The 27,855-nt window shown below is 49.6% G+C and overlaps 1 protein-coding gene across 1 annotated transcript; it reads right to left on the bottom strand.

The window, feature by feature from the left end:
* Nucleotides 1-397: 397 nt before the first annotated feature.
* MAN2C1 (mannosidase alpha class 2C member 1) lies at nucleotides 398-27,258 on the bottom strand. The gene is given in 27 exon segments (XM_030576943.1): nucleotides 398-999; nucleotides 1,002-1,041; nucleotides 1,129-1,232; nucleotides 2,291-2,436; nucleotides 2,649-2,728; nucleotides 3,374-3,483; nucleotides 4,266-4,409; nucleotides 6,628-6,784; nucleotides 7,139-7,243; nucleotides 7,717-7,811; nucleotides 7,995-8,077; nucleotides 8,506-8,667; nucleotides 11,043-11,128; nucleotides 12,132-12,253; nucleotides 13,457-13,580; nucleotides 13,853-13,998; nucleotides 14,489-14,584; nucleotides 15,869-15,985; nucleotides 16,706-16,798; nucleotides 18,968-19,078; nucleotides 19,455-19,561; nucleotides 20,914-21,103; nucleotides 21,556-21,733; nucleotides 22,233-22,303; nucleotides 22,942-23,065; nucleotides 24,574-24,699; nucleotides 27,089-27,258. Coding segments are annotated over 27 exon segments (3,303 nt in total). The 5' UTR covers nucleotides 27,190-27,258; the 3' UTR covers nucleotides 398-714.
* Between the last annotated feature and the right edge of the window lie 597 nt (nucleotides 27,259-27,855).

The following is a 27,855-nucleotide window of genomic DNA, read 5'->3' as shown; positions in this document are numbered from 1 at the left end:
CCCACACTGGCTATCCGGTGGAGCTAGGCAGTCTCTGAGCATGTCCACTGGCCCCACCCATGACTCAGGGGAACACCAGGCTGTGGCTCACTCACTCTGGGGTGTAGGTGGGAGACAGGTGCCTTGACACCTCAAGTGAGACAACAACATACGTGTAGAGAGGCAGGATCCTAGCACCTACTGCAGAACCTGAGGTGCCTGCAGAGTTAGATGGCAGCTGAACAGAAGCTTTGAGGGTCACAGCTGAGCCTAAAAATCTGGATTTAGGAGCCTAGAAAGCTTTGTGGCTCCTACACTAGGGATTTTATTATCTGCCTGGTGCTGGTCTGAGTGAAGGGCAGTGGCTCCATTTCTGATGCCACAGGCAAAAGTCAAACAGTCAGAACTTTACTCAGCATGTGATTCCGTGTTTAATGCTGTTTTTACAGAAAGACCAAGCGAAAAGATGCTGCGTGTCTGCAGAAACAGTGAAGTGCCTGTAAACAGGGCAGCACAGGACTGTTAAGAGTTGTAGGACACGCAGTAAAAGGAACCGATTCTGCCATTATCAAAGCTCAAACCCCAGCACTGCTCCCCTGAAAGGGACAGGATTCTATTCATGATGTCCACTTGTTGGGTAAGTCAGTACATCACCCCCCTGCACCCAATCGAGATCTCCCCACCCCCTGGCATTACTAAGGCCATGGCCCGCCAGTCAGGCATTTACACTTAGAATCAGTGCTGACTTGAGCCCAGAAGCTGCTGACCTCTGTCCTGACTCCGCCCTTTGGCACACACTGAGAAGGGGCAACTCCTTACTACCCCACTGTGTAGCGCTGGAATCGACATGTCCATGATTTGAGAAGCGAGTGAATTGCACCAGAGCACGGTGATTTCTGCCTGATTCCGGGATTGGGGCTGGGCTGCCAGCAGCGGCGGCCCTCTTACTGCCTCAAGATCAAGAGGACAGAGCGCACTTGGAATGGCGTAAAGCAAAGCTTCAGGCCATGCTCCTCCAGCGGCAGATGGCTGCTCGGGTCTGGCCGTTCCAGAAGGTCACAGCTGGGGAAGGAAGAGAAAGAGAGAATGAAGCTGAAGCCCCAGAATACAAGGTCTCACAGCAGCCTCTCCCTTCCCCCACCTACTTACTTGATTGCTTCCTTCACAGGAAGGGAGGTCTGGAGCCACGTGACCACAGTGCTGCCATGTGACTCATACAGCCTGACCACCAGCCCGTCCAGCCTGTCCTCAGCCTTCATGGACAGAAAGAAACATCACTCTCAGGCTCAGCCAGATGACTGATGATACCTGACCTCCAAATACTTTACCGGGGGGTGGGAGGGGGGCAGCATAATTACCCCATATTAGAGACATGGAAACGGAGGCACAGAGAGGGGAAGGGACACACACTGAGTAGGCCTGTGGCAGAGCTGGGTCTAGAATCCAGGTCAGCTGAGCCCCAGTTCAGTGCTCTAGCCACTAGCATATGCTGCCTAGACAGCACAGTGCCTCCTCCCAATCATCAATGTGCAAGAGCAGCTTTGGTTCACCATTTCAACTAGAGGATAGCCAGCAGGAAGAGGTCAAACTCTGAACCTGGCTGGGTCGCCCCTTTTAGAACAGACGGACCCCGAGTTCTGTAAGTCCCTGCAGGAGTTGCTATTCTCTTCCAGAGCCCTCAGGACACTGACGCAGGCAGGAATTGTTCAGCCCATCTGGGCAATGGAGATATCCAGGCCTGAATTTCCAGAAGCAGCCACTGAGTTTAGGTGCCTGCACTGTGAGTGTTCACATTGGGCCTGATCTCCAGAGGAGCTCAGCCCCGTCCCCACCTGGCAAAGTATGCTGGATTTGTGGGCACTCAGCAACTTTGAGCATCAGGCCAAGACACTGGCAGCTGGGGGCCTAAAAATGGAAGAGAAGCTGCCACTGCTCTGGGTGCAAGATTTTGGTTAGTGTGATTCTCCCAAGTCCAAACAGTGAGCCAGGCTGCCTGACTCCCAGACTCCTGCTATAACCACTAGCCCACACTGCTTGCCCTGTCAGTGTAGGAAATTCCAGCTCAGCTGAATGTCAAAGATCTGGGAGGTGGGGGGCAGATTAAGGATGAATGGAAAGGTCCAATCACTGGACTAGGACTTAAGAGCTGTAGCTAACTCTCCTGCAAGGCACTTGGCCTCTGTCAATCCAAAGTGCTGTAACAATGCACGATGCTAATACAAGAGCTGCCAGTGCTTTTGTGTCTGCAGATACCGCAGCTGGCGTCTTTCAACACAGTGCTGCCCTCCTCATCTCTCTTTGGGGCACGTGCCTGTTTGACGGTTTCTAGCACAACCGCTGGTGAATGCACAGAGAAGGCACTCCAGGCTGGACACCGTGCTGACACAGCTGGCACAGTGTGCAGAGGGAAGTTCAAGTTGTAGGCATAATGGATCACACCCGCCTCCTGGAAGGAACCTGCACAGAGAACACAACAGCAGCTGTCAGGAGCTAAGCGTGCAGCACAGTAAGAAACAGCAACAGCGCCATCCCCAGTGAGACGGGAGCAGTCGCTGTGCCGTGGTCCCACATGGGAGAAGGCTATTTTCCTTGCCCATGTGCTCCCTTCAGGAATTGGCAGGCTCCTAGGGGGCATATCAGTGCTGTGCTGCTCAGCCTCCGAAACTCACCCCTGTGAGGCATCATGGCATAGGTGAACTCATGGGGTCCAATATCTGCAGTGGCATCTGGTGACTTTGGTGCTCTCAACCTGGAGGAGAGGGATGGATTAAAGGGGTGGAGCCTCTTCCACTGGCCATGCATAGAACCAGCCCCACTCCCTTTAAATGCTAATGCACATGCACTACCAGTGTCAAATCACCCTGCTGTTCCATCACGCAGCAGGGACCCATACAAAATGCACCACAGTCAGGCTCCGTGGCACTGCCCCGTTGGGGGAGGAGCTCCTGCCACAAGACTGCAAACACGTGCTGCACTCACATGCCAGAGGCCTAGGTTCTGTCTTGACTTGTCACCAACACTGACCCAACACTAGAATCAAAGTATTCAAGAAATTGATCCCACCACAGAGAGCAAGGGGCTGCAAGCTCAGTAACCAGATCAGTGATAGGCAATCCTTAGTGGCATGAATTCCTGACCACTGCAGGAAAGGGTTAAAACCTTGTCATCTCCATACTTGGGGCAGACAGCGGATCCTGTTATAAACGGGACACATTCTAAAGCGCAATATGCACTAGGACTTTCATTTCCAGTCCAATCCCACTACTATATGCAGGGTGCAGACCACAGCATTTGCAAAGTTAAACAATAGTGCACATGGGACTGCAGCAACCCCAGCAAGCAGAACTGTAAACCCAAGGCATCCATTGCCCAGACCCGCCCCCCACCCACTCACAGCGAGAGGCTCATCACGTTCTTGTGCACCGACGCGCCGTATTTGCAGTCATTCAGCAATGCCACCCCGAAGCCATGCTCAGACAGGTCCATCCACTTGTGAGTCCACACCTTGAGGAAACAACTGGTTCTAGCATTAGGGGGCTCTCACCTGAGATGGTTATTTGTGGAGTAAGGTGGGTGCCACACAAACTGTCCTACTGATCAAGAACACAAAGGGTGGCTGGGGGAGGCAGATGGCCCCTTGGGCTCTGTAGAGGGCCAATCCCTGTGAACAGCCTAGATACACCAATCAGGAGCGTAACTGGAAAGCTAGTCCCCATGAAGGAAAGGCAGCTTGGACTCCTTCATCAAACTGACCAGCAGCTGTAGTGAGGGCAGGATGCAAATTCCCTAGCTCTGGGGAACTGCATGACCCACTAACTCTGAAATGCAGCCTCGTCTGCCGCAGGCCTGCTCCACACAACAGCAAATCACAGGCCATTCCAAGACAGTTCAGCCCCTGTCTAGATCCCCTGGAGGGAACTCATGATTGGGCAATGGGAGGCTGGTACTTCGCTAGGTCAGTGTACAAAGCTGTATCTGCAGCCTGGCTAGGAAAGATGTGAATAGTGGCACCGACTCAGCGACCCAAAATTTTGTTCTCACTGCGGTCCATGTTTAAAGTTCGGCTCTCTTGGGATATGGGGACTCTGCTCCCTGCTGGGTTCACCTCTCCCCAGGAGGAAGCCTATCCATGCAGCAGTTCAGCAAGCAGGTATAGTCTGAGGCTAACTGTTCTCAGAAGGCACGCAGGGTGGGGAAAAAAGGGACCGTGTCGATCTATCAGGCCTATTTCTGCCTAGAGAGCTAGGGAAGGGGCAGGGCCAGGGCCCAGGCTGCTGCCCTCCTACCTCAAACCGAGCCCAGTCCCAGGAAGTGTTCCAGTGTGTCGGCCTCTGCAGGTGCCCAAATTGAATTTCATACGTTGCATTCATGCTCCGAACCCGCAATGGGAACTCCACCTTCAGGAATCGATGAGCCTCATTCCAGTCAACCTAGAGCAAATGGGGTGGTCAAAAGGAGGCTCAGGTCATTGTGGGGGAGATGGGAAAGAAGGCGTCATCTCCACCACAGTGGCTCCCCTGTGCTAAATTCCCCAGGAACTCCTCATTATTAACCCCACCCAACAGGTACCTGGTTCAAGGATAACAGCAGGAAAGTATCGAGCAAGGACTAAACCTGGCCCCAGGACTGTACTCTATTGCCTCAGAACGTGGGAGAACAGTCCATCCCAGTGGCTTTAAACAATCCCAAGGCTCTTCCGAAGTGCTTCGTTATACACGAGGGGTGGCCAAACTGTAGCTTGCAAGCCACATGCAGTTCTTTTACAGTTAAAAGGTGGCTCACTGAGCCCCCCCAACCTCCTCATTCTCCCCCTACCAGACTGGGGAGGAGAAGTGGGGGGAGGGCTTCTGTCCTGCAGTGGGGTGGTGGGGCTCACGGCTTCTGCCAGAGACGACTGGCACCTGCTGAGAGTGGGGGGCACAATTAAAACATTTGCCCCTCCAACAGCTTGAGTGATGCCCTCCCAAGCACACACACCCCTTACCCTCAGTGGCCCCTGCCTGCAGCTCCCAGGTGTTAGCTCCTTGTGGAGAGACAGTGGCAAAGAGTTGGGAGCTGCAGCAAGGGGTTGCTGCTTTAGCTCCATGGGAAGAGGCAGCAGCAAAACACCATCTCTGCAGCTCCCAACTGTGTGCCGCTGCCTCCCCCCACGGCTGCAGCTCCCAGCTTGCCAGCTGTAGCAGGTGCTGTGCAGGGAAGGGGCCTGGCAGCACCATGTGACTCAGTGGGGCTAGCAAACCCTGACAAATATCTGGGGGGGCATGTAACCCCACACTGCCCCCCTCACCTCTGGCTTCTGCCCAGCAGGGTGGGAGGTCTTGGGGCTCCAGTCCCTTGAGGCATGCCTGCCAGGGTGCAGGGCTTCAGCTGAAGCCCCAAGCGGCATGCCCTGCTCTCAAACTTCTGAAAATTGTTGTATGCAGCTAAGACTCTTGGTAAGTTTGGCCACCCGTTATACGCAGTAAAGGCTAGATGGGAATAGGGGCATCCAGGAGAGGCAGCGGAGGCGATGGGTGTTGCCTCCAGTGAGGAGACATGCCTGTCTTTGGTTACGAACATTCACTAACTTGGCTGTTGACTCTCCTCCAGTTCTGGTCTTGGCTTGCCTAGGATTTTCATAGATTCAAGGACCAGAAGGGACCTCAAGAGGTCATCGAGTCCAATCCCCTCCCCTCATGGCAGGACCAAATACTGTCTAGACCATCCGAGATAGACATTTATCTAACCTACTCTTTAATAACTCCAGAGATGGAGACCCCACAACCTCCTTAGACAATTTATTCCAGTGTTTAACCACCAGTTAGGAACTTTTTCCTAATGTCCAATCTAAACCTCCCTTGCTGCAGTTTAAGCCCATTGCTTCTTGTTCTATCCTTAGAGGCTAAGATGAACAAGTTTTCTCCCTCCTCCTGATGACACCCTTTTAGATACCTGAAAACTGCTATTATGTTCCCCCTCAGTCTTCTCTTTTCCAAACTAAACAAACCCAATTCTTTCAGCCTTCCTTTGTATGTCATGCTCTCAAGACCTTTAATCATTTGTGTTGCTCTTCTCTGGACCCTCTCCAATTTCTCCACATCTTTCTTGAAATGCGGTGCCCAGAACTGGACACAATACTCCAGTTGAGGCCTAACCAGCGCAGAGTAGAGCGGAAGAATGACTTCTCGTGTCTTGCTCACAACACCTGCTAATGCATCCCAGAATCATGTTTGCTTTCTTTGCAACAGCATCAGTGCTGACTTACATTTAGCTTGTGATCCACTATAACTCCTAGATCCCTTTCTGCCGTACTCCTTCCTAGACAGTCTCTTCTCATTCTGTGTGTGTGAAACTGATTGTGCCTTCCTAGGTGAGCACTTCGCATTTGTCTTTGTTAAACTTCATCCTGTTTACGTCAGACCATTTCTCCAATTTGTCGAGATAATTTTGAATTATGACCGTATCCTCCAAAGCAGTTCCAATCCCTCCCAGTTTGGTATCATCTGCAAACTTTATAAGGATGCAACCTTTCTTTGGCCCTCGCCCCGGTCATCCACCTTTGCCACCTCTATGCTCCATTCCTGCAACACACTCATTCTTCTGGGATTCTCTCGTCCCCCAACAGCAGTCTGTATAAGGAGCATGTGGTCTGAACAAGCCTTTCCAAACCTGGGTCAGGAATCGAAGATAAGGACACATGGCATCCAGGATGACTTCCTGGGTGATGACACTCCGCTCACTGATCTGCAGAGAGAACTTCACACTTCCTCGCAGGCCCCCAGTCAGTACAATCGCCAGAGGCTTCAGAAGGGTTGTGATTGGCTTCCTAAAACAGATGTCAAGCATAAGGGCTAAGATTCAGGGGGTCACAACTGTGTGTTCAAAAGGTTAATGTAAGGCTCCTACACTTGGAAGACAAGCAGGGATACTCCCCACCCACCTGAGGCTGCGTTTTTCTCAGAGGAATTCTTAGAACCCCTCCCCAGGTGCTGTGTAATTTTTCACTATTCTACACTACTCCCTTGGACAGAAAGAGCTGGAAAAAACAAGCACATAGTTTTCCATTGCACAAGTTTTGTCCTCTCTCTGGGAAGTTGGTTCTTTGCTACAATCCCAAGAGGCAGAGAGCTTTGCAGAGTCCTAAAGAAGTACCAGTACCCACAATGCACTGCTCATCTACCTGGTTTCCAGGTGATAATCCATCACGTCCCAAGCATCCCAGTACAAAGGAACATCATCAAATATCACAAACTGGTTAGCACAGTGACCATCCTGGACCGATTCTCTGAAACAAAGCAGAAAGGCAGAGGATCAGCAAAGGAACAAGAAGCTGTGGTGAATGACAAGAATTCTGTGACCTGAAACAACATTCCAATAGCCTGGAAACAGACATCTGCCACTTTAGCTTCTCTGGGAGGAGACTAGGTGGGAGAAACGAACCAGCCTTTCATTTGGCCGACTGATGTTCAAGCCCCACAGGTGGCCTTAGTTATGATGAAACTGAGGAGAAGAGGAGGCCTGAAATTAGTCCCCACTGGGTTTCACACCCTGGTCTGTCCAGGCAAGATGGAATCACTGGAAATGGTTTCTGTGAGAGCAGATCCACATTCTATGAACTTTAAGTAAAACCAATGTAGACAGTCAGCTCTTTGGGGCAGGGTCCATTTGCTCCTGTATTCGCTCACTGCCTGGCATAACGAGGGCCTAGTCTGGATTGGCCCTCATAGCTCCAAAAAATACAATGAATAATCATCATACCTCCCCGAGTGCACTAAGTAAAGTGACATCACGCGCCCCATAGAGTCCAGGTGAGCCGCGATAACCCCGTTCTCCATGGTCACTGAGCCATCTGCCTGGTGAGAAAGAGGAAAGAATCAGAAGAGAGCACAGGCTCCACACCAGCCAAAGAGTGAGTGAGTATGTCTGTGTGTGTGTGCAATGCTACAAGTTACTGAAAACAGTATTGCAAATCAAGCTTGGGCTTTGCCCATGGAGCTTTCTAATGTGTACGCAAAGAACCGCACAGGGCAGCTCACCTGTTTTGTCACCATCACAGGATGAGGGGATGTTAACGAATCCTCCACGGCAGAGTAGCCCATACTAGGAACCTTCACCAGGGCTGAAAGAAGAGAGGCAGAGTGGTTCACTCAAATGCTTTTTCCTTTAGGAGATGTTTTCTCTCTCATTCCATGCCATTGGGCCCCCTCTTCATTAGGAAATACCTCCCCGCTGCTTCGATGTCCAGGAGCTTCCCAAGTGAAAATAATTTTCCATGTGATGCTGAGGGAGATGGAGACTATTTCTAGAGATCATGGATAACCCTGATCTAGAGATAATGTATGAGTCAATGTCTGTCTCAGCTGTGCAAGAGGCAATGGCTCTGTATCCTCCATGTGACTGGAATTAGACAGCCATCACTTTGTTGGTCTAGTTTTCCTGGGCCATCTCCCCTCCTCTGCTCCTGTCCCTCCCATCAGAAGATTTAGGGTGTATCTGTGCTTTGTGAGGGACGATCAGCAAGTCTTTAGATAGGCAGAACAATGGCACCTAAGGTCTTTGCTCCAGTCCTGGAGATGACTTCAGTCCGTTCCCAGGGCAAAGTGTTCAGAACAAGGAGGCTTTCTGCTCTCTCCTGACCAGTTGGCAAAAGTTCTCCAAACAAGGACCGAACAGCATCTTTAATGAGGAGACCACCCATGCTACGGATTTCTGGGCAAAGAAAAGGCATTTCAGTTCAGAGCAGACTACAGTAACTCCTCACTTAAAGTCATCCCAGTTAATGTGGTTTCTTTGTTACACTGCTGACCAATTATGGAACATGCTTATTTAAAGTTGTGCAATGCTCCCTTCTAACATCGTTTGGCAGTCGCTTGTTTTATCTACTACTTGCAGGAAGAGCAGCCTGTTGCAGCTAGCTGGTGGGGGCTTGTAATCAAGGTGGACCGGCAGCCCCCCTATCAGCTCCCCGCTCCCCTAAGTTCCCTGTGCAACAGCTGCCTGCAGTTCAGCTGTCCCTCCCCCAACTGCCATGTGCTGCTCCTGCCCTCTGCTTGGAGCTGCTCCCCAAGAATCCTGCTTCTCTGGGGGGAGAGGGGGGAAAGGAGGGCTAATGTCAGGGTGCCCCTTCCCCCTGCTCCTGCACCCCCCTTATCCCATCTTCCATAGAACGGGGGGGGGGGGGGGGGGGGACGACACACCAGGGCTCAGGATGGAAGGTGCTTGCAGCAGCTGCAGTCTCAGCAAGCTGATCTAATTAAAAAGGCAGTGTACTTAAAGGGGAAATGAGCATCTCTCACACACATACTCCCTCCATTCCTACTGCCTTGCAGAGTGAGAGAGTTAACCCTTGATGGCTCAGCCAATTGCTAGTTCATCATTTAGCAGTAAGGGAAATAACCCCCCCTCTGACTCCTTCACTTCAACTAAGCTTCACAATCATCTCACTGTGTACCAGTATTAAATTGTTTGTTTAAAACTTATACTGTGAGTGTGTGCACCCACAATTATTATATATAGTCTTGTCTGGTGAAAAAAAAATTCCCTGGAACCTAACCCCCTCATTTACATTAAATTCTTATGAGGAAATTGGATTCGCTTAACATCGTTTCGCTTAAAGTTGCATTTTTCAGGAACAGCACTACAACATTAAGTGAGGAGTTACTGTATTATTTAATTATAGAGCACCCCAAAGTTGGCTAGGCCCTTCAGAGACATTCAAAAAGACAACGGAGTGAGAGAAAGGATGCAGTACACAATGGCTTAAGACTTGCTGCGCCTTTTGCCCCATCATGCCTAATCTTACTAAGCAAATTTTCTTTACCCTAATTCCCCCAACTCCCTTCCATTCATCTGGTGTGTTTAACTCTGGGCTGCATTTTTTCCAGTTCAACTCTGGATTCCCTCCTTGCACCATCCTAACATTCCTCTGTCCTCCATGCAAATTCAGACTGGCCATAAAACATACATTTTTTAAACAGGGAGGGTAATTACCCATTAGAACAACCTACATGGGTCGTGGTGGATTCTCCATCATTGGCAATTTTTAAATCCAAGATGGATTTTTTTTCTAAAGTATCTGTTCTAGGAATTATTCTGGGGAAGTTCTCTGGTCCATGCCCTACGGGAGGTCAGCGAATTCTTTCCCAGATATATGGCTGATGGATCTCACCCACTTGCTCAGGGTCTAACTGATCTCCACATTTGGCGTCAGGAAGGAATTTTTCCCCCCAGGTAAGATTTGCAGAGACCCTGGAGGGGTTTTGCCTTCTCTGCAGCATGAGGCACAGATCACTTGCTGAACTAGTGTAAATGGTGGATTCTCTGTAACCTGAAGTCTTTAAATCATGATTTGAGGACTTCTGTAACTCAGCCAGAGGTTGGAGGCCTACTACAGGAGGGGGTAGGTGAGGTTCTGTGGCCGGAAATGTGCAGGTCAGACTAGATGATCGTGATGGTCCTTTCTGATCTTAAAGTCTATGACACAGTGAGATGATCACAATGGTTCCGTCTAGCCTTGGAATTGATGCATCTCTGCAGCCATTCCTAGCAACCTCTGAACAATTCTCCCCATCCCCACTGCTCAAACCAATCCTTCACATGCGTGGTCTCTTCCAGTCTCTCAGGCTCCTGGGGCCTGCAGAGGAGTCTCCACCTGCCGGGATGGTGTGGGGGGAGTACTCTGCTTGTCAGACTCTGTGTAACCAGACATGGTTGGGGCTGGTTTTCTCTGCGTATCGACAAATGGCATAAGGCAGACTGGCTGAGTGCATCAGGGCCATGGCCCAGGGAACTATGGGCATCCTTCTTCCTACCAACCTCAGTGGAAGCAGGATGCGCAGGGGAGGAAAACAGATCGGCTCCCATTTGTTATTACCAACACCAAGAGCACCACCTATTCATGTGGAGTCCCCAATGCCTCTAGGGCTTGTAACAAAACCAAACCACAACCAAACCTTCACCAAACAAGGCAAGGAGTCAGATCAGAAAGCAGGACCACCACCTTTCAAAACCCACCTGGCAGAGAGTGTTACAATGAACCCAACCCACTTGGCAGAAAAAGCCTCTTAGTACAAATCACTCCTCACCTGCATAGTATCTCATGGCATCCTCCACAACCAGCTGGATACAACTGCCCGGCAACACGTCATGGAACTGATTCAGGAGCAGCAACCTGAGCACAGGGGACCAAGGCAAGAACCAGAAGAAAGCTATGGATTAGCATCACTATGAATGAACTATGCCACCCTCATTTGAGAGGACAAAGCCCTTTATATCTTGCTGATGGGGACTGCAACAGCCAGGCAGTTCTCACATGCACATGGTAACTGTGGCCTTCTGGCTTCAGGTCACCACTTTCATTCCATCCATCAAAAACGTGAGTTCTGCCAGACCCTGCTCTGCTACAATGGGAGACAAGAGAGTGCAGCCGGCTCGAAGGCCCTGAGCTCTCTCAGCAGTCACCTGAGCCAGGCATTCCTAGTCTTTTTCTGGGAAGATTCCCTGGGCACAGGTTTGGGAATTCACAGAAACAAAATATATTTGTTTCTTCAATTCCCTGCCTTGTCAGCAACCGTGGGCATTGGTGGCATCTCAGTGTCTCCTGGTCTCTGCCTGTGGCACACAACAGTTTAGCCTCCTGAGGACCAGAGGGGTATTTCTAATAGCCTGTGATATACAGGCAACTGACATACTTGTCCATAAAATGAATTCTTCTAAGAATCAGTCTGTTGAGAGAGTGTCTGGGGTTTGGTCTAAGCTATAAATGAATGAGGCTACTTTTTGGTTTGCTACTTAATATATTGTTTGTTATTATGATCTATTGAAAACACTGTGCTTGTTTTTTATATACCTGAGTGTGCTTAACGCTAGAGCCCTGCAAATCTGCGGTTATCCACTTTATATCCGCAGATATCTGCATCGCAGATGCGGTTGCATTGTTTACCATCTTTGCAGATTGCGGACAGGATGCTGATCCAAATTTTTGTATGTGCGCAGAGCTCTACCAGTGAGATAGAGTGCGGATGCAGATGCATATAAAAGGGGGAGTGGGGATTGCAGGTCAGATACAAGTTAATTATCACGGATACAGATCCAAATTTCTGTATCGGCACAGGACTCCAATCATCACTGCAGCTTTATCCAATCAATGGTGGCACTCGGACAAACTGCTTTACCTCCAGAGATGCTGCAGTTTGATGGAAGGATACTGGAAAGTATTTTTCTGGGTCAGAGCAAAACTACTCAGGACTTCAGCATCATGGAGTATCCGCTCGCACTCCCGATTCCCTTTCTTTATCTGATCCCAAAGGAGGAGAAAACAGGAAGAGCTGTATCAGAGGAGATTTTTGCCATCAGTAGCAAAACATTATATCAGGCATTGGGATGTAGACAGTATCTATTACTGGGGCAGGGGGAGGGATAGCTCAGTGGTTTGAGCATTGGCCTACTAAACCCAGGGTTGTGAGCTCAATCCTTGAGGGGGCCATTCGGGGAACTGAGGTAAAAGTCTGTTTGGGGATCAGTCCTGCTTTGACCAGGAGATTGGACTAGATGACCTCCTGAGGTCCCTTCCAACCCTAATATTCTATTTATATTCACAAATAGCAATGAGATTCTCTTTTCCCTGAAGGTACCTTCTCCAAAGCCCCTCCCACTGTAACAGCAGAGATTACAGTTGCTCAGAAATTAGCTAGCTGTTCTGAAAGATGCTACTTCCCACAACGCTCTGTTAATCGATAGCAGCAGCCAATGCTGCCGTGTCAGTTTTGGAAACAATAGGGTTTGGGTGGCAGCCTCTCTTTACCATGTTTACAGAGGTCAGGCAGAGAGAAACACGCAACTGAGGGCTGAATGCCCCTTCCTACTATGGGGAAAACCTCCAGTGGCTCAGCAATCAACCCGAGAGCCAATGAACAGCTTTAGCTCATCTCTGGCTCAAACAAGAGCATCCCTCTTGTTTTCAAACACAGTTCAAAGAGACCCTGTCAATAGTTTAAAGCTGAGACTTAAGGCCTGTAAAGAAGAAAACCTGAATTAACCAAAAGCAGTGCTAAAAACCCCAACCCACCAATGCTGTGCCAGTGCATGAGACCTGGAAAGTGGACTGACTAGAAACAGGGTGTGTCTACGCAGGAACAAGGCTTAAATAGAAATGGCTTTCAAAACGGATCATCTGCAAGAGTCTTGTCTACACTAGGGATCAAGCCGATGGGAGTTTTCTGTTAATTCATGGTGCAGTCAGAGCACTAATCATTGTAGCACATAGGGCTCTGTCCTGATAACTTTTATTAGACTAAATGGGAAAATTACATAGGCTCAAAGCTTCAGAGAATCACAACATCTTCATCGGGTCCTACTATGGCACTAAATTGCATCAATGATGGCACACCAAGGAGATGGATTCAGAGTGGAAGTCTTCCCTACTGATCAGAGTTAACATTGATCTAGATAGTTTCCACCCACTGCCTTATCTCCTTTCCCATCCTGGGCAAGTGGTAACCTGGGCCTGGGTGGTATAAGTGCCGTTGTGCAGCTCCAGGAACAGTTCTCCTGTCCAGGTAAACAGCTGGGTCTTCTCCTTCTCCAACATAGAGAAAAAATGGTCAGGTGTGGACATTTGAACCCTATGGGGGAGAAATGCAGATAGTAACAAGACAGGCTTAGCAGCTGCTGCCCACTGCAGAGGGAACAAGGAGCCCTGTGGTTCCTTCCCTAGCATGAGTGGATGGGATTGCAAGTGGGAAAGCAACAGCCCCAGCCGTGAATCATCAGCTCCCTCCAGCCCCACTTTCCAGAATGCTAGGACCAAAGGAGTTAGCAGAAATCTCTAAAGAGTCAGCAGTCGGCACTGAGCTCTGAGGGACACATGAGGAGAGAAAGCAGAGCCTCCACAGACCTGGGCAGCCCATCTGTATCACTCATTCTCTTCAGCCTGTCCAGCATCTTCTGCGTCGGGCCACCTCCTCCGTCTCCAAACCCAAAGAGAGCGGCGCTGTGGTTCACACGGCCTTTGTCTTTGTTGTTGTTCATGGTTTTCAGCATCTAGAGATTACGTATACACGACACGTAGTGTGAGGCCCTCACATAGTCAAGCCAAGGAGAGCCCTGCAGGCGTAAAGATCAGGCACTAGTTTGTCGTCTTCTCACCATGTTCATTCTCTTTTCAGCTCTGCCTCCTGGGATACATCCACCAGGCCCCAAGGAAACAGGAGAATCTGGAGAAGTTGAGAGCCCTCCTACAGTGACTCATCAGCTTCCCACTACCCTGTAAATTTATCTTTAAAATGCAGCTGATTATAGAAACTCAAGGCTCTGACACATTGCATGGACAGACAAATCTGGGCTTTACTCCAAACATCTGAAGCCCCCAGCTGCTTGTCCTATCACCCTTCCCCACCTACTTGCTATGTGGCACTCCCCTCCAACAGCCTTTGCTTACAGCCCAATGGCAGTGACATTCCCTTGCAAGCTGGATACATTGGGACAGAAAGGCAGAAGCATACCCATCTGCCTACAATGTCATATTGCTCACCTCCTCCACACGACCTTTTAGTTCATAGGAATTGCCAGGCGGGAAATGGGTCAGAACTTGGGAGCCGTCGATGCCTTCCCAGAAAAAGGTGCTGTGCTGGAAGAGAACAAAATGTTACCAAGGGGGAGTCTATTACAGCCTCACAAGGGGACACTGCAAGGAGAGCCAGAATGGGGCACATGAGTCCAGGGAGCTACTGAAAGAAAACTTCTGGTTGCCCACCATTAACTTTTCAAAGCTGTTGGCTTCATACTTCAGCACCTTACCATGATGTGATCAGTAGCCAAATCTTCTCTGGTCGTGGCTAATGAACCTGATCCAGTCAGCCTCATGTAAAGCTCTGGTGAGCTCTCTGAATGAGGGCATGTCATGGTTCCTTCCCCACTCTGAACTCTAGGGTACTGATGTGGGGACCTGTATGAGAACCTCTAAGCTTAACTACCAGCTTAGATCTGGTTTTGCTGCCACCACCCAAATTATTTATGAATTATTTGGGAAACTCTTTCTTCCCCCCCCCCCCCAAGAATATTTTCCTCCCAAGTACTATCACCCTTCCCTGGGTAGCCCTGAGAGGCTTCTCCACCAAGTTCCTAGTGAACACCGATCCAAACCCTTGGATCTTAAAACAAGGAGAAATTAACCATTCCCCTTCCTTTGCCCCCCACCAATTCCTGGTGAGTCTAGATCCAACCTCCTTGGATCTTGAAACAAGGAAAAATCAATCAGGTTCTTAAAAAGAAGGGTTTTAATTAAAGGAAGAAAAAGATAAAAATCATCTCTGTAAAATCAGGATAGAAAATAACTTTACAGGGTAATCAGATTCAGAAAGCCCAGAGTAACCCCCTCCAGCCTTATGTTCAAAGTTACAGAAAACAGAGGTAAACCCGCTAGCAAAAGGAACATTTACAAGTTGAGAAAACAAAGATAAAACTAACGTGCCTTGCCTGATTGTTACTTACAAGTTTGAAATATGAGAGACTAGTTCAGAAAGCTTTGGAGAGCAGGGATTGATGTCTGGTCCCTCTTAGTCCCAAGAGTGAACAACCCCCAAAACAAAGAGCACACAAACAAAAGTCTTCCCCTCACCAAGATTTGAGAGTATCTTGTCCCCTTATTGGTCCTTTGGGTAGGTGTCAGCCAGGTTACCTGAGCTTCTTAACCCTTTACAGGTAAAAGGATTTTGGTGTCTCTGGCCAGGAGGGATTTTACAGTATTGTACACAGGAGGGCTATTACCCTTCCCTTTATAGTTATGACAGGGCCTATGCCCAGAAAGCCGAAGGAACAGTTCAGCTAGTAGGAAGATTGATCACACGCAAGCCCACTGGGCAGATTTCCACACACACGTGCATGCCCCCCACAACAGGAAAGGCCAGCTCACCGGGAAGGTGTTCACCAGGCTCCAGCTGAGTTTCTGAGTGAGGAACCATCGTATCCCACAGCCATGCATCAACTGGGGCAGCTGGGCCGAGTATCCAAAGGTGTCTGGCAACCAGAACTGGAAGCAGAGAACAGAACGTGCGAGAGGGAGAGAGAGAGAAACACAATCCCATCACCTGCTCAGATGTCTCTCAGACAATGTAGCCGGGTCCACCTATCTCCCCACACATCTCTAGGGCAGAGATGGGAACAGGCCCAAATTCTGGATACCCCATATAGCCAGCCACGTATCACTGTGGCCCTAATACCCTCCACAGGGCACCTCAGCCTGGAGGAAATATTGCTAGGTAGGGGGTGCTATATGAACTAACCAAGGCCTACATACTGGGGGGTAGGAAGAGGTACGCTGCACTAATATATCCAAGGCCCCAGCAGGCTCCAGCTGGAATTTCTTGTAGATGATCCAGTCGTTCAAGCACTAGTTTAGGACCTGAGAGACCTGGAATAAAGTCCCTGCTCTGCCACAGACTTCATGTGTGACCTTGGATGAGTCACTGGGCCGGTCTGTGCCTCAGGTTTCCCCATCTATACAGTGAGAATAGCAGCACTGCCCTTCCCCACAGGGACGCGTGAAGATAGATCCAAGAGAGATCGAAAACTCAAATACCACAGTGATGGGCTACAGACATACCTTAGATAGATCACTCCAAAGTGAGCATGTCCCACCAAGAATGAAGCAGAGACACCGGGAATATCAGCTCTGGAAGGGACCACATGGATCACTTCTCCACCCCCACAGAGAAGGAACACAGAGGATCCACCGAGGAGGAACACATACCTCCAAGCAAAGCTTCCCAAACTGCTGCTGGAAAAAACGCTGTCCCTGCAGGAACTGACGCACCATTGATTCGCCACTGGGAAGATTCCCGTCCTGGGAGACAATGGCAGCCCTGAAGAATTCTATGCTGATCTCCTGCCCCGCATGCCAGCGGAAAAAGGAGAGTGTCCACCCCAGTAGCATGCACCCATGGCAGGCCCAATCCATACAGCTCCCAGCTGAGACACTACAGTCATGAATGGACTTGACACACCCTCCAGAGGGATGGGGGAGAGTAATAGAGACTGGGGAAAGGGAAGAGCTGTGTTCACAATACAGCTGAGGGTGCTACTGGGTTATGGTTCTAGGGTATAAGGCTGCCTAATCTACAGTTAGGGGTACAGAGGGTAGGACTCCCTGGAATAGGGCTAGGATTCTAGTTGGCAGGACACCCCAAGCTAGTGCTATGGTTCCAGAGGGTTGGGTTCCCAAGGCTCGGGGCTAGGGTTCACATGGATAGGACTCCTGCAGCTAGAGTTCAGTTCCAGAGGGCAAGGCTCCCCAAGTTTGGGTTAGATTTCCAATCGATAGGACACTCCGGCTAGTGTTAGGTTTCCAGAGGTTAGAGCTCTCCAAACTAGGGTTAGGGTTCCAGAATGTAGGACTGCCAGGGTTAGGGTTCCAGAGGTAGGGCTCCCCAAACTCAGATTAGGATTCCATCAGATAGGGCCAGCCCAAACTAGGGGTACGGTTCCAGAGGGTCAGGTGGCACAACTGGGGTTAGGGTTCCAGAATGTAGGATTGCCAGGATTAGGGTTAAGATTCCACAGAGTAGGACTCTACCACCTTAAGTTAGGGTTCCAATGGGTAGAGCTCCTCTATTTTGAGTTCTAGAGGGTAGGCCTCCCCTGGTTAGGGTTCCAACAGGTAAGGCTTGCCAAGTTAGGGTTCTAGCTAGGATTAGAGTTTCAATGGACAACACTCCCCAAGCAAGGGTTAGGGTTCCCAGGATAGGGCTATTGTGAGAGCACTGGATGCGATATAACTGGCAGCCTTTTTGTGCACTTAGGCCTCCATACACTGGAAGCGAGGACACCAGATAGGAATAATCTGGCCTTGCTTAGGCAGATGGAACAAAAAAGAAACTGCAAGCTGCAGTTTCACTAGCTGGGACAGAAAGTGAAAGGCCAGATTCATGAGAAGGTGTGTGAGGGAGGGAAACACGGAAAACTGACCCTGATTCTGGTTGTCTGGGTTTCTCAGATTTTTTTGCTGAAGCTGCTTTGCTTATACAGAGAATAATGAGTTGTTATTGGCTGTTGCAAGGGAAACTGTTAGCCTATTAGAGGCTATTATTAGTTATGTGCTTTGTCTGGAGAAAAATCTATAAAGAGTTTAGTTAGAAAGCATGCTTTCTAACTAGCCAGAGGAAGCTTTCTAACTAGTCAGAGGAAGCTTTTCTTCAGTCAAGGAGCCGACACTGAAACTCCCCATCAGCTCCCCAGAAGGGCCCCCAGAAAGCTGGCTGGTGATCACTCGAAACCATTTCAGACTTTGGGGAAATATAAATGTTTGGAATGCTCTAGCCCTACTGCTGAAGCATTGGTGTGTGTGTGCGCACTTCAGACCTAATAAAAAAGTAGTTTAGGTAAAAGCACTCTTGTTCATGCCAATTATTTATCAGATAGAAGAGCTGTGTCCCCACTGATTCTCTCTAGGCAGTGTCAGGATAAAACAGTCAAGTTACCACTCCAGAGCTGTGGGTTCTGAAAACCCAGGGTAACAGGGCTGCCCAAGCAAGCATTAGGATTCAAGATGGTGCAACTCCCCAAGCTAGGGTTGGGATTCCCAAGGTAGCATTAGGGTTCCAACTCCCACACTATATTTAGGTTTCCAATGCATAGGACTCCCCCAGCGAAGGTTAGGGTTTCAGAGTATAGGGCTCTTCAGGATACATTTAGGTTTCCAAAGGGTAGGAGTCACTGTGTTAGGCCCCAACGCCTTGGATTAATGTCCCAAAGGGTAGGGGTCGATGAGCTAGGATAAGGGTTCTAAGGGGTAGTAGTCTTCAAGTACCATTAGTATTCCAAATGGTAGGGTTAGGGTTACGTTTCCAGAGGGGAGGGCTCCCCAGGCTAGGGGCTGGGTTCCAAAACCCCTCTCATGATTCCACTTGAGGGTCTGAGCAGAAGAAGATGTTAAGAGAAGGCATCTGAGACTCAGTAACTGATCTGTTAGAGACAAGACTCAGAGGGCGATGCAGAAGGGCTGCTGTGATCTTACCATTTCTACCCAGGTGCCACCAACAGGTATGAACCGTCCTTCTTTGGCGTAGTCCTGAATCTGAACGTACAGCCCAGGATACCAGTTCCTCACCCACTCAAACTGCTGGGCCTACAAAGACGACAGAGCCATAAAGCACCCGGAGACTATTTTAGAGATTATCCAATTTGTCTAAAGCTTCTGACTCTCAGCAACGGCAAATCTGAATTTTTAGCAGGCACTGGAGCTCAATGCAAATAGGACTGGTCCCAGACCTGGCAGGACAGCTCTCTGCTACCAGGCAGGAGGCTTGGGCTGAAATCTGCACCTGGCATCTGGGCTTGGGAGCATGGTAGAAGCAACTTGGAGACCAGGGATAGAGAAGTCCCTTGCATAGCAGCCCCCCTCCCAGCCACTTACCATACTCCTTAGAACATGCACTAACCTTCCTCCTCTCATTGCTCCAAGAGTTTTGCTGCCCACCTGGGAGCGGAAGATGACAACTCACCTGTGAGCAGACAAATGTGAACTCCGGGTTCTTCTCCATCAGGCGTACAACGGTCACCCAGCTGCGAGCACACTTGCGGATAGACTCCTCGTATGGCCACAGCCAGGCTGCAGGGACAGAAGCAGGTTGAGCTCACTGTGGCCACATGGCCTTTCCATTTTAAATGGCCATTATTTTATACACACATACAGCCTGCCGCCTGCCAATGCCCATTCTGTGCTGCCTTCCCCTCGCTGGAAAGACACAACTGAGCCTCATCACAGCTGTAAAAACCTGTCACAGACCATGAAATCTGGTTTCCCCTGTAAAATCTGATGTTTTGTGTACTTTTACCCTGTACTATATTCTTTTATACTATAGGGTAAAAGTATATACAAGTACATAGCATTTCTCAAATGGGGGGCTCCCAACCCAAAAGAGGGTCTCAAGCCTATTGTATAGGGGTTGCAGTATTGCTACCCTTACTTCTATGCTGCCTTCAGAGCTGGGTGGTTGGAGCGCGGCAGCTGCTTGCCAGGCACCAAGGTCTGAATGCAGTGCCGTTGCCAGCAGCAACACAGAAGTAAGGATGGCATAGTATGGTATTGCCACCTTTACTTCTACCTGTTGCTGCTGGTGGCACTGCCTTTAGAGCTGGGTGGCCAGAGAGCAGCGGCTGCTGGTCATGAATCCAGGTCTGAAGGCTGCGCTGCTCCTGGTGCGGCACTGCCTTCAGAGCTCGGCATCAGTCCAGCAGCCGCCATGCTCCAGCTACCCAGCTCTGAAGGGAACACAGAAGTAAGAGTGGCAATACCGCAACTAGCCCTACAAAGTTTTGCAACCTCCTTTTGGGTTGGGACCCCTAGTTTGAGAAACATGGACCTAAGGGCTTTACATTTTTGTATTTTGCTCTTTTTCCATACATATTCATGCTTTGTTACAACTCCGTGAAATTAAAGATTTAAATATCTGAAATTGTGACAATCAAGATTTTTAAAATGTTATGACCATGAAATTCACAAAGATGGACTGTGAATTCGGTAGGGCTCTGCTCATCTGGGATCCAAGCTGTGCTGCCTTAAAAGGATCGACCACTGCGGGGTGTGAAGACATGGGAAAAATCACACAATTAAAAATGTCAATTGATTGAAGCACGGCTGTAAGTCCTGAAGAGTCCTCAGCTCACAGGGCTGCTGCCTGTCCTGGATACCTCACTTCCTTTTCCCACAATAGCTTGACTAGGGAAAACCCCTGTGGTAAGTCACCATCTCCAGTCAGGCCGATACGGCTACAAACACTTTGTAGCTGAGAGCTGAGATGTCCCTGTCCCTTTCTCTAGAGGCTCAGAGCATCACTTCTACAGAACACTCAGTGCTTGCTCGCCTGAGAATTGCTCCCCTGTGTCAGCACTCAACGTCACTGGCCAGCCCTACTAACCACAGGCCTTTCAGTAGCACGTAGCCCCTGGACCCATTCTTACCAGAATCGATGTGGCAGTGGCCCATAGCATGGATGGTGTGCTGGCTCTCGCCATTTTTCTGCCTGAAGATGGAAGAGGCGAGGTGACGCACCGCAGGGAAGGTAGAAGAGTCCGACACATCAAGCAGGTTAACCATCTGATTAGCCACATAGAGCGTCTGGAAGCTCCGCTGGTTTTCCTCCCCGAGGAACTGAGGGAGGGCAAGAGTGAGAAGAGAGGCATTTAGCTCAGCAACTCTTATACTGGACAGGCTGAGAGTCTATATGATGGATAGCACGCTGAACTGCTGCACATGTGGACAGCCCATTAGCTGTGTCCTACCAACTTCCCACCTCTCTACCAATGACACGTGTAGCCTGAGGCAATACAGACACAAAGGGGGTGTTTCCTTCCCCTACTATACGCATTTTACATTTTCTGGAACTCAGAGGCTGCAGATGTTAACTGGCAAGATGAGACAAAGGAGACACTTCCGGGTCTACACAAGCTACAATGGCAAATACTTACTCCTTCAGGTCTTTTTGGTAGAGGCTGGAGAGCTGGGGGAAGGAGGTCAAACCAAAGGAAAGTCATGAAAAAAGAAGGGAGGGAGGGAGGTAGAGGAGCTGGAGAATAAAAGAGACAGAGGACTGAAGTATTTACCTTGGCCATGTCCACTAGTATCTCAAAATCTACCAGCAGCTCATGGACATCCCTGTTGAAGACCACAAGCTCCGCCTTGTGCAGGGTGAACTTCTTGTCAGGGTCAGGAGGTGCAATCAGGCTGCCTTTTCCAGCCCCAAAGAGACCATTGCAGGCAACTTCCACGTAGACAGTCAGACTATAGAAATGAGAAAAATGGAAACAGATGTCACCAGAGATCAATGAGCAACTCACTGTGTTCTCTGCATAGAGGCTGGGAAACAAGATCTGTCAAAAGCACAGGAACGGTCAGACCAGGCCAGACCAGTGGCCCCTCTAGTTTGGTATCCTGTCTCTTATGGTGGTCAGTGCTTCAGAGACAGACATACTACATCTACCTAACTGTGCAATCCCACTATCCCATGTGGGACAAATGTCTTCCTGATTCTAGCTAGTGAGCAACTCACACCCTGAAGCACAGCAATCAATAAACCTTGTCATTGTAATCCAGCTTGATGTTACCTCATGAGCTGAGCAGCCAGTAGGTGACAATGCTGCATCACTGGTCTTCACAGCTCTGAACAGAGAGGCCTGGGCACTTTCCCTGTGTGGCGTGGCTGTGCCAAGAGTACCTCATAGCCCCTCCAACCAGTGCAGGGTGGGGATTTCTCTGAATTTCAGCAAGCATCAGTGCTCACCTGTGAGCTTCCGCCTCCTTGAGGCTGTCTGTCAGGATATAGCTGGTCTTCTCCCCTTCTTTAGTCAAACCCTGTGTGTCACGACAGGGAGGAGGGACATTAAAATAGCTCCATGACAACACTCACGTCAGAGATGTTAACACAGGTTCAATGGGAATGGCTGCCATTCTGCATCAGTACAGAATCACTAACCCATGGCTTGTTGATACATACCAGCAGAGGGGCCCCTTTTGGCACATGGCAGATTACCATGGAGTTGTGTGTACTGAGACTGTGCTCACTGTTTGCCTATGGAACTAGTACAAAGACCATTTGCAGCACCCTGCTGAGTGAAGATTTTGCTCAAACTCCCTAGGACATGTCTCCATGCCCCATCAAACAGACACTGAAACATCATGGAGAGGGTCAGCTTCTCCTATAGAGCTGCTGCAACCCCAGTGTTAATACCAATCCCATGGGTATTCCATGCCACAGACCAGTGGTCAGGAATATTGCATTACAAACCTCACAAAATAGGGAAGCGCTATATAATTAGAGGACATTAAAATCCAGTCTGATTCAAACCGTGTAACAAAGGGCAAGGAATTCCTACAGCCCGGTTATAAAGGATTGAGGCAGAGGACATGTCATGGAAACAGCATTGATTGCAGCACTGCTTATGACATATTTCTAATAAAGATATAGCACTGGCACACGCACTTCCTCTTACCTGAACCGGCTGCGCATCCCTCCACACCATCCCTTCCCCATCGCTTTCCCACAGGAGATGCACTTCTTTCCCCACCCATTCTCTGGGGATGCTAAGCTCCACTTTAAACCAGCAGGTCCACCACCTGAAAGAGACAGGTACATACACTTCTGAACTGATGTTGAGCCATTCATGATTAAGGATTTCCCTATGAAAGGTTAACATGCACAAGACACTACAGCCTCAGTAGAATCTCTAAGGAGTTTGTGGGGAAACCACGTAGTATGTACAGACACTAATGTACAAACACACAGAAGACTATCCCTCCAGGTCTTGCTTTTATTTTTTCATAAGAGTGAAAGATGCTCAATTGACAGGCCCATAGACAGAGATCTGCTCTATATAGATCAGGTATGATAGGGTATGGTCAGCAGCAGTACAAGCACCCCATGCTCTGCCTCCACCCATACACATCAAGCCAGACCCACCAGGAACACCCATGGCAGTTTGTTCTCCATGGCTCTTCCAATCAGTCATCCATCAAGGGAGGAAAGTTTAGGGCACTTTTACAGTACAGACACCTATTGTCTAGGAACTGGATTCAGAAGCCCATACATTCCACCCAGGTCCCAAAGAGCAAGGGCATCTCAGCCAGCTGTCTAGCAATAGTTTGACCTGCTCTCTCAGAGAAATCAGAACAAAGGAGCTGCCATGCTGGAAGCAGAAGGGGCACACAAAGGGGGCCTCACATTACCAGCATGGAGTGAGACCAGAGATTGTGACTGCAGGGATAGAGAAACTAACCACCAGGCAGGAAAAGGTCTCAGAAGGGGAGAAAAGAGATGAAATCAACCCTATTTCATGAAGGCCCAAGTCTCAAAGATCCACTCCCTGCACCTCCATAGTCTAACATGAAGGATTCCACAGGGACTGCTGTCATGGGAGTCAAGTTGGAGAGGGGCTAAGGATGGATAGAGACAGATCAGTAGCTCCCAGAGTTCTTGGGTCAAGTTTTAGTCTGGAGTTTATTTTTATAACAAATTACAAAACAGCCAAGAAACAGATATTTATGGTACCTCCTTTAACTGCCCCAGCATTATCACAGGCCTTCTGTTCTGCCTGGAGATTTGCCGATAGGCCCAACGCATAAATCAAAATCCAAGTCCTAAACATGTAGCTGAAAGAATCCAAAAGAGCGAGGTAGATGGCTGAGTAAAGAGATTTCAGAGTGCCCAGCTTGCAGTCTAGTCCTGCCTCTGACACTGACTTGCCACAAGGCCTCAGTTAAGTTACTTAATGTCTCCATCCCTCAGTTTCTTCTCAAATATAAAACAGGGAGGATTAGATATCTTCTCTCCTATATCATCAAGGGTTTGTGAGGATTAGCTAATAAGCACACAAGTAACCTGACGTTCAAGTGCTAAAGATATCTTTAGGTGTAGAAAAAAACAGCTGTATACACACACAGGTGTTGCACACAGTACTACTGATTAATCTGCAGCACCTGGGCAGTAAAAATGGAATCTCACACACAGAGCTCATTGTGTCCCTCAAGGGGAAAAACAATAGCAACTTCACATCACTTCCTCATTTAAATAAATGTCAGTTAAAAATCAATTCTCATCACTTTGTTCCTCTAAGGCTGGTACTTACGTGGGTCCAAAGGAATCCCCAACTTTTGCAGGTCTGAATTCTTGTCTGACAGCTTCATCATGTGGGATTCGCTGAGGGGTCTGGAAGCAGGAGAGACACACCAGGGGGCAGGTGTCCCCAAAAAGCCTGCAGTAAAGATGATATGCAATAAAGCCAATCACCCCAAAGTATGAGGATCTGTCTCCCAATCTCCTGATGAAGGCTAAAGCTTTGTCATGCTTGGTTTTAACCCAGTGGTTCACCATTGCAGAAACATTCAGTTTAAAAAAACCCAATGTTTTTAAAAAAACTAACAATCCTGTTTCTTATTAGCCTGACAATAATCCTGGGTGCCCAGCGTGGCATGTGGTCACCATTGGTAGCAGAACACCTGTATCTGCCTTGTATATTTTCACCACCACAAGTGCCAAGCCAGGGAGATTTTCTTTGTTCCCACAAATCACACCATCATAGAAAGGTACGGCTAGAAGTGACCTCTAGCCCAGCCTCCTGTGCTGAGATAGGATCAAGTAAACCTAGAAGACCATCCCTGACAGGTCTTTGTCCAAGGTGATGGGGATTCCACAACCTCTCTAGGTAACCTGTTCCAGAGCTTAACTATCCTTATAATTAGAATTTTTTTCCTGATGTCCATCCTAAATTTTCCTTGCTTCAAATTAAGTCCATTATTTCTTGTGGATATGGAGAACAATTGATCATAATCTTCTTAATAACAATGTTTCCCTTTTGTTCTTTTCTATTTAAATGATAGGAGCCCCCATTCAAAGCTTTACAAAAACCTTTGCAAGCAAAGGTTACAGTATATTAGCACTGGATGAAGCTATGACAATCTACACCACCTGACTATCTGTGCCTAAGTGAACTCACATGAACTACATATAGCAATACCATGGTAGAGTTATCTACTTGTACAGATTTTAAAGACTTGAGCTGAGCAGCAATAGTCACATTAGACTTCAAGCATGAAGCGGAAATTTATAGTACAGACAAAGCAGCAAAGAATCCTGTGGCACCTTATAGACTAACAGACGTTCTGGAGCATGAGCTTTCGTGGGTGAATACCCACTTCGTCGGATGCAAATCAGTACAGACAGAAATTCCACTCCTGAAGCAGCAGAGTGAGAGTCTTAGACCCAACATGTCATTCATTCATTGGAGTTCTGAAGAAGGTGGTTATAATGCAATTATTGGTTTGTTCTTTTCCAGGAAAACAGGAATGAAAGACTTTTTAAAACGTAATACAAAGTCAGGGGTTTTCAGACATCCCCCCAGGTTAGTGGCTGAACCATGCTGCTATCAGAGTAGTGCACCTGTGCAGAGACAGGGAGCTAGATGTGAGAACAGAAGTATCGCTCCGAGGCTGGTTGGTTCCCACTTTCTCCCACCCAAAACAGCCTGACTCCTTTGTGCCCCACGGCAGGCCTGGAGGGAACACACACACGTGGCAATCCTGTTTATCTCACACTTAGCTTCCTATGCATGCATATATTCAGGCCCCAATCCTGCAATTTATTTTAAGTGGATTGGCTGTACGTCTATGCAGAAGCCCTATTAACTTCAATGAGGCTCAGTCTCCACAGCTGGGGTCCTCCTGAGCAGAGCCAGTTGCAGGAGCAAGGATTTATGTGACAGCTGCCAGGAATAGATGCAGTAAATGTAGGGTCTATGAAAGTAGTCTTTTCTTTAAAATATTTGAGAGCTAAATAACAAGAAGATTGTGGTGCTGGTAAGACAGATGGGTCTGTGAGAGGATCTCTGTGGAGCTGCTCCATAGGGTGAAAAGGAGAACCTCCTTCCTACACTGTGAGAAACCCAAAAGGATTGTCAGAATCCGAGAGAAAGAAGCAGAAAAATGAAACTGACCAGCCTAACTGCAGAGTGAAACAGCAAAGGCGAAAGAGAGAGCAGCAGAGCACCTTTGATTTTTAAGGCCTTTAAACGCGCAATAAAAGATCTTGCAAGTGTCCCTTCACCTGCCCCCCCCCCCTGCTCCAAGCCTTCAGAGCAGCGACACCCGGTGTAGCAGGGGGGACACCCCACCCGATGGCCCCGCCCCGGCGCACGGCTGGATTCACTGCGACTCTCAGGTTGACCCACAGCCCCAGCAGCGGGTTTCACTGCGGAAAAGCCACGTCGCTTTCCAAACCCAGACCCGTCCGATCCCGGCCCGCGCTCACAGCCGGGCCAGCAGGAACCAGGGGCCGGTGGCGGCTCGGGTCCCCCGCCGGGCAGAGGGGCTCGCTCCGCAGCTCGCCCGCGCACCCCCGGCCCAGCGTCCCGAGCCAGCCCCGCGCCCACCTCGGTCCTGGCAGGCCGGGCTGGGCTGGGCTGCTCCAGGCACCTGGGGGGGGGGGGGCGGCTGGAAGTGAGGGCGCTGGGGGGGGAGGGGACAAGCGCCGCCGCAGGGGCTGGAGGCGGCCGGACCCCGCCCCGAGCGAGAGCGCAGGTCCGGCCCGGGGGACGCCCACGGGCCGCTGGTTCCCGGCCGGAGGGGGCGGGGCGGTCCGGCTCCCACCTGCCCCGGAGACTGCAGTCGGGGAAGCCGGGCCCGGAGAGGAACTTCTCGGCCCGCTCCAGCGTGGTGCGCCGGTGCTTCAGCACCTGGGACCCGGCCATGGCCCCGCAGAGCAGCGCGGATACCGGCCGAACCACCGCCCAGGCTTCCAGCCACAGGGGAAGCCCGAACCCGTGGGCTACTGCGCATGTGCATTGCGTGGGGGGGTGGTACGGTGGGGAGTGAACGCCCCGGGGGCAGAGCCTACATTCCACCTCTATGTCGCCCAGCAACGAACCTGTAGGCTACTGCGCATGTGCCTTGCCGGGGGTGGGACAGTGGGGAGAGAGCGCCACGGGGCGGGGCCTGGGTCCCGCCTCTCCCTGTCGCCCAGCAACGGGCACTTGAGTCCCTCCATCTCCCTTTCATGTGCTATTCTATAGTCATCCCTGCACGCAAGAGAGATGATTAATCCATTGTAATTAGCGACAGCACTGGGTCTTTACTGACTCTGACCCCGTTGCATGGCAATTTTACACCTTCAAATAGTTTTACTCACACCACTATCTTGTCACTGTTACATCAGCTGCATTGTAAATGAATCGTAGGTAGAGAGGGGACCCCCTTTCAAACACTCTCAGGCTCAAACCCTGCTAGCAGCCCCCTGTAGGTGGACGCCTGCAGAGTCTTCGGTGAGCTTCATCCTAGGTGCAGTGAGCCACTCGCAATGATCAGCTTGTAAGATCGGGGCCTTCGTTGGGACGACTTCTCTGAGGATCAGAACAGTT

This window comes from Gopherus evgoodei, chromosome 10 (genome assembly GCF_007399415.2).
Source record: "Gopherus evgoodei ecotype Sinaloan lineage chromosome 10, rGopEvg1_v1.p, whole genome shotgun sequence".
NCBI lineage: Eukaryota > Metazoa > Chordata > Testudines > Testudinidae > Gopherus > Gopherus evgoodei.
This window is presented reverse-complemented; position numbering and strand designations above follow the sequence as displayed.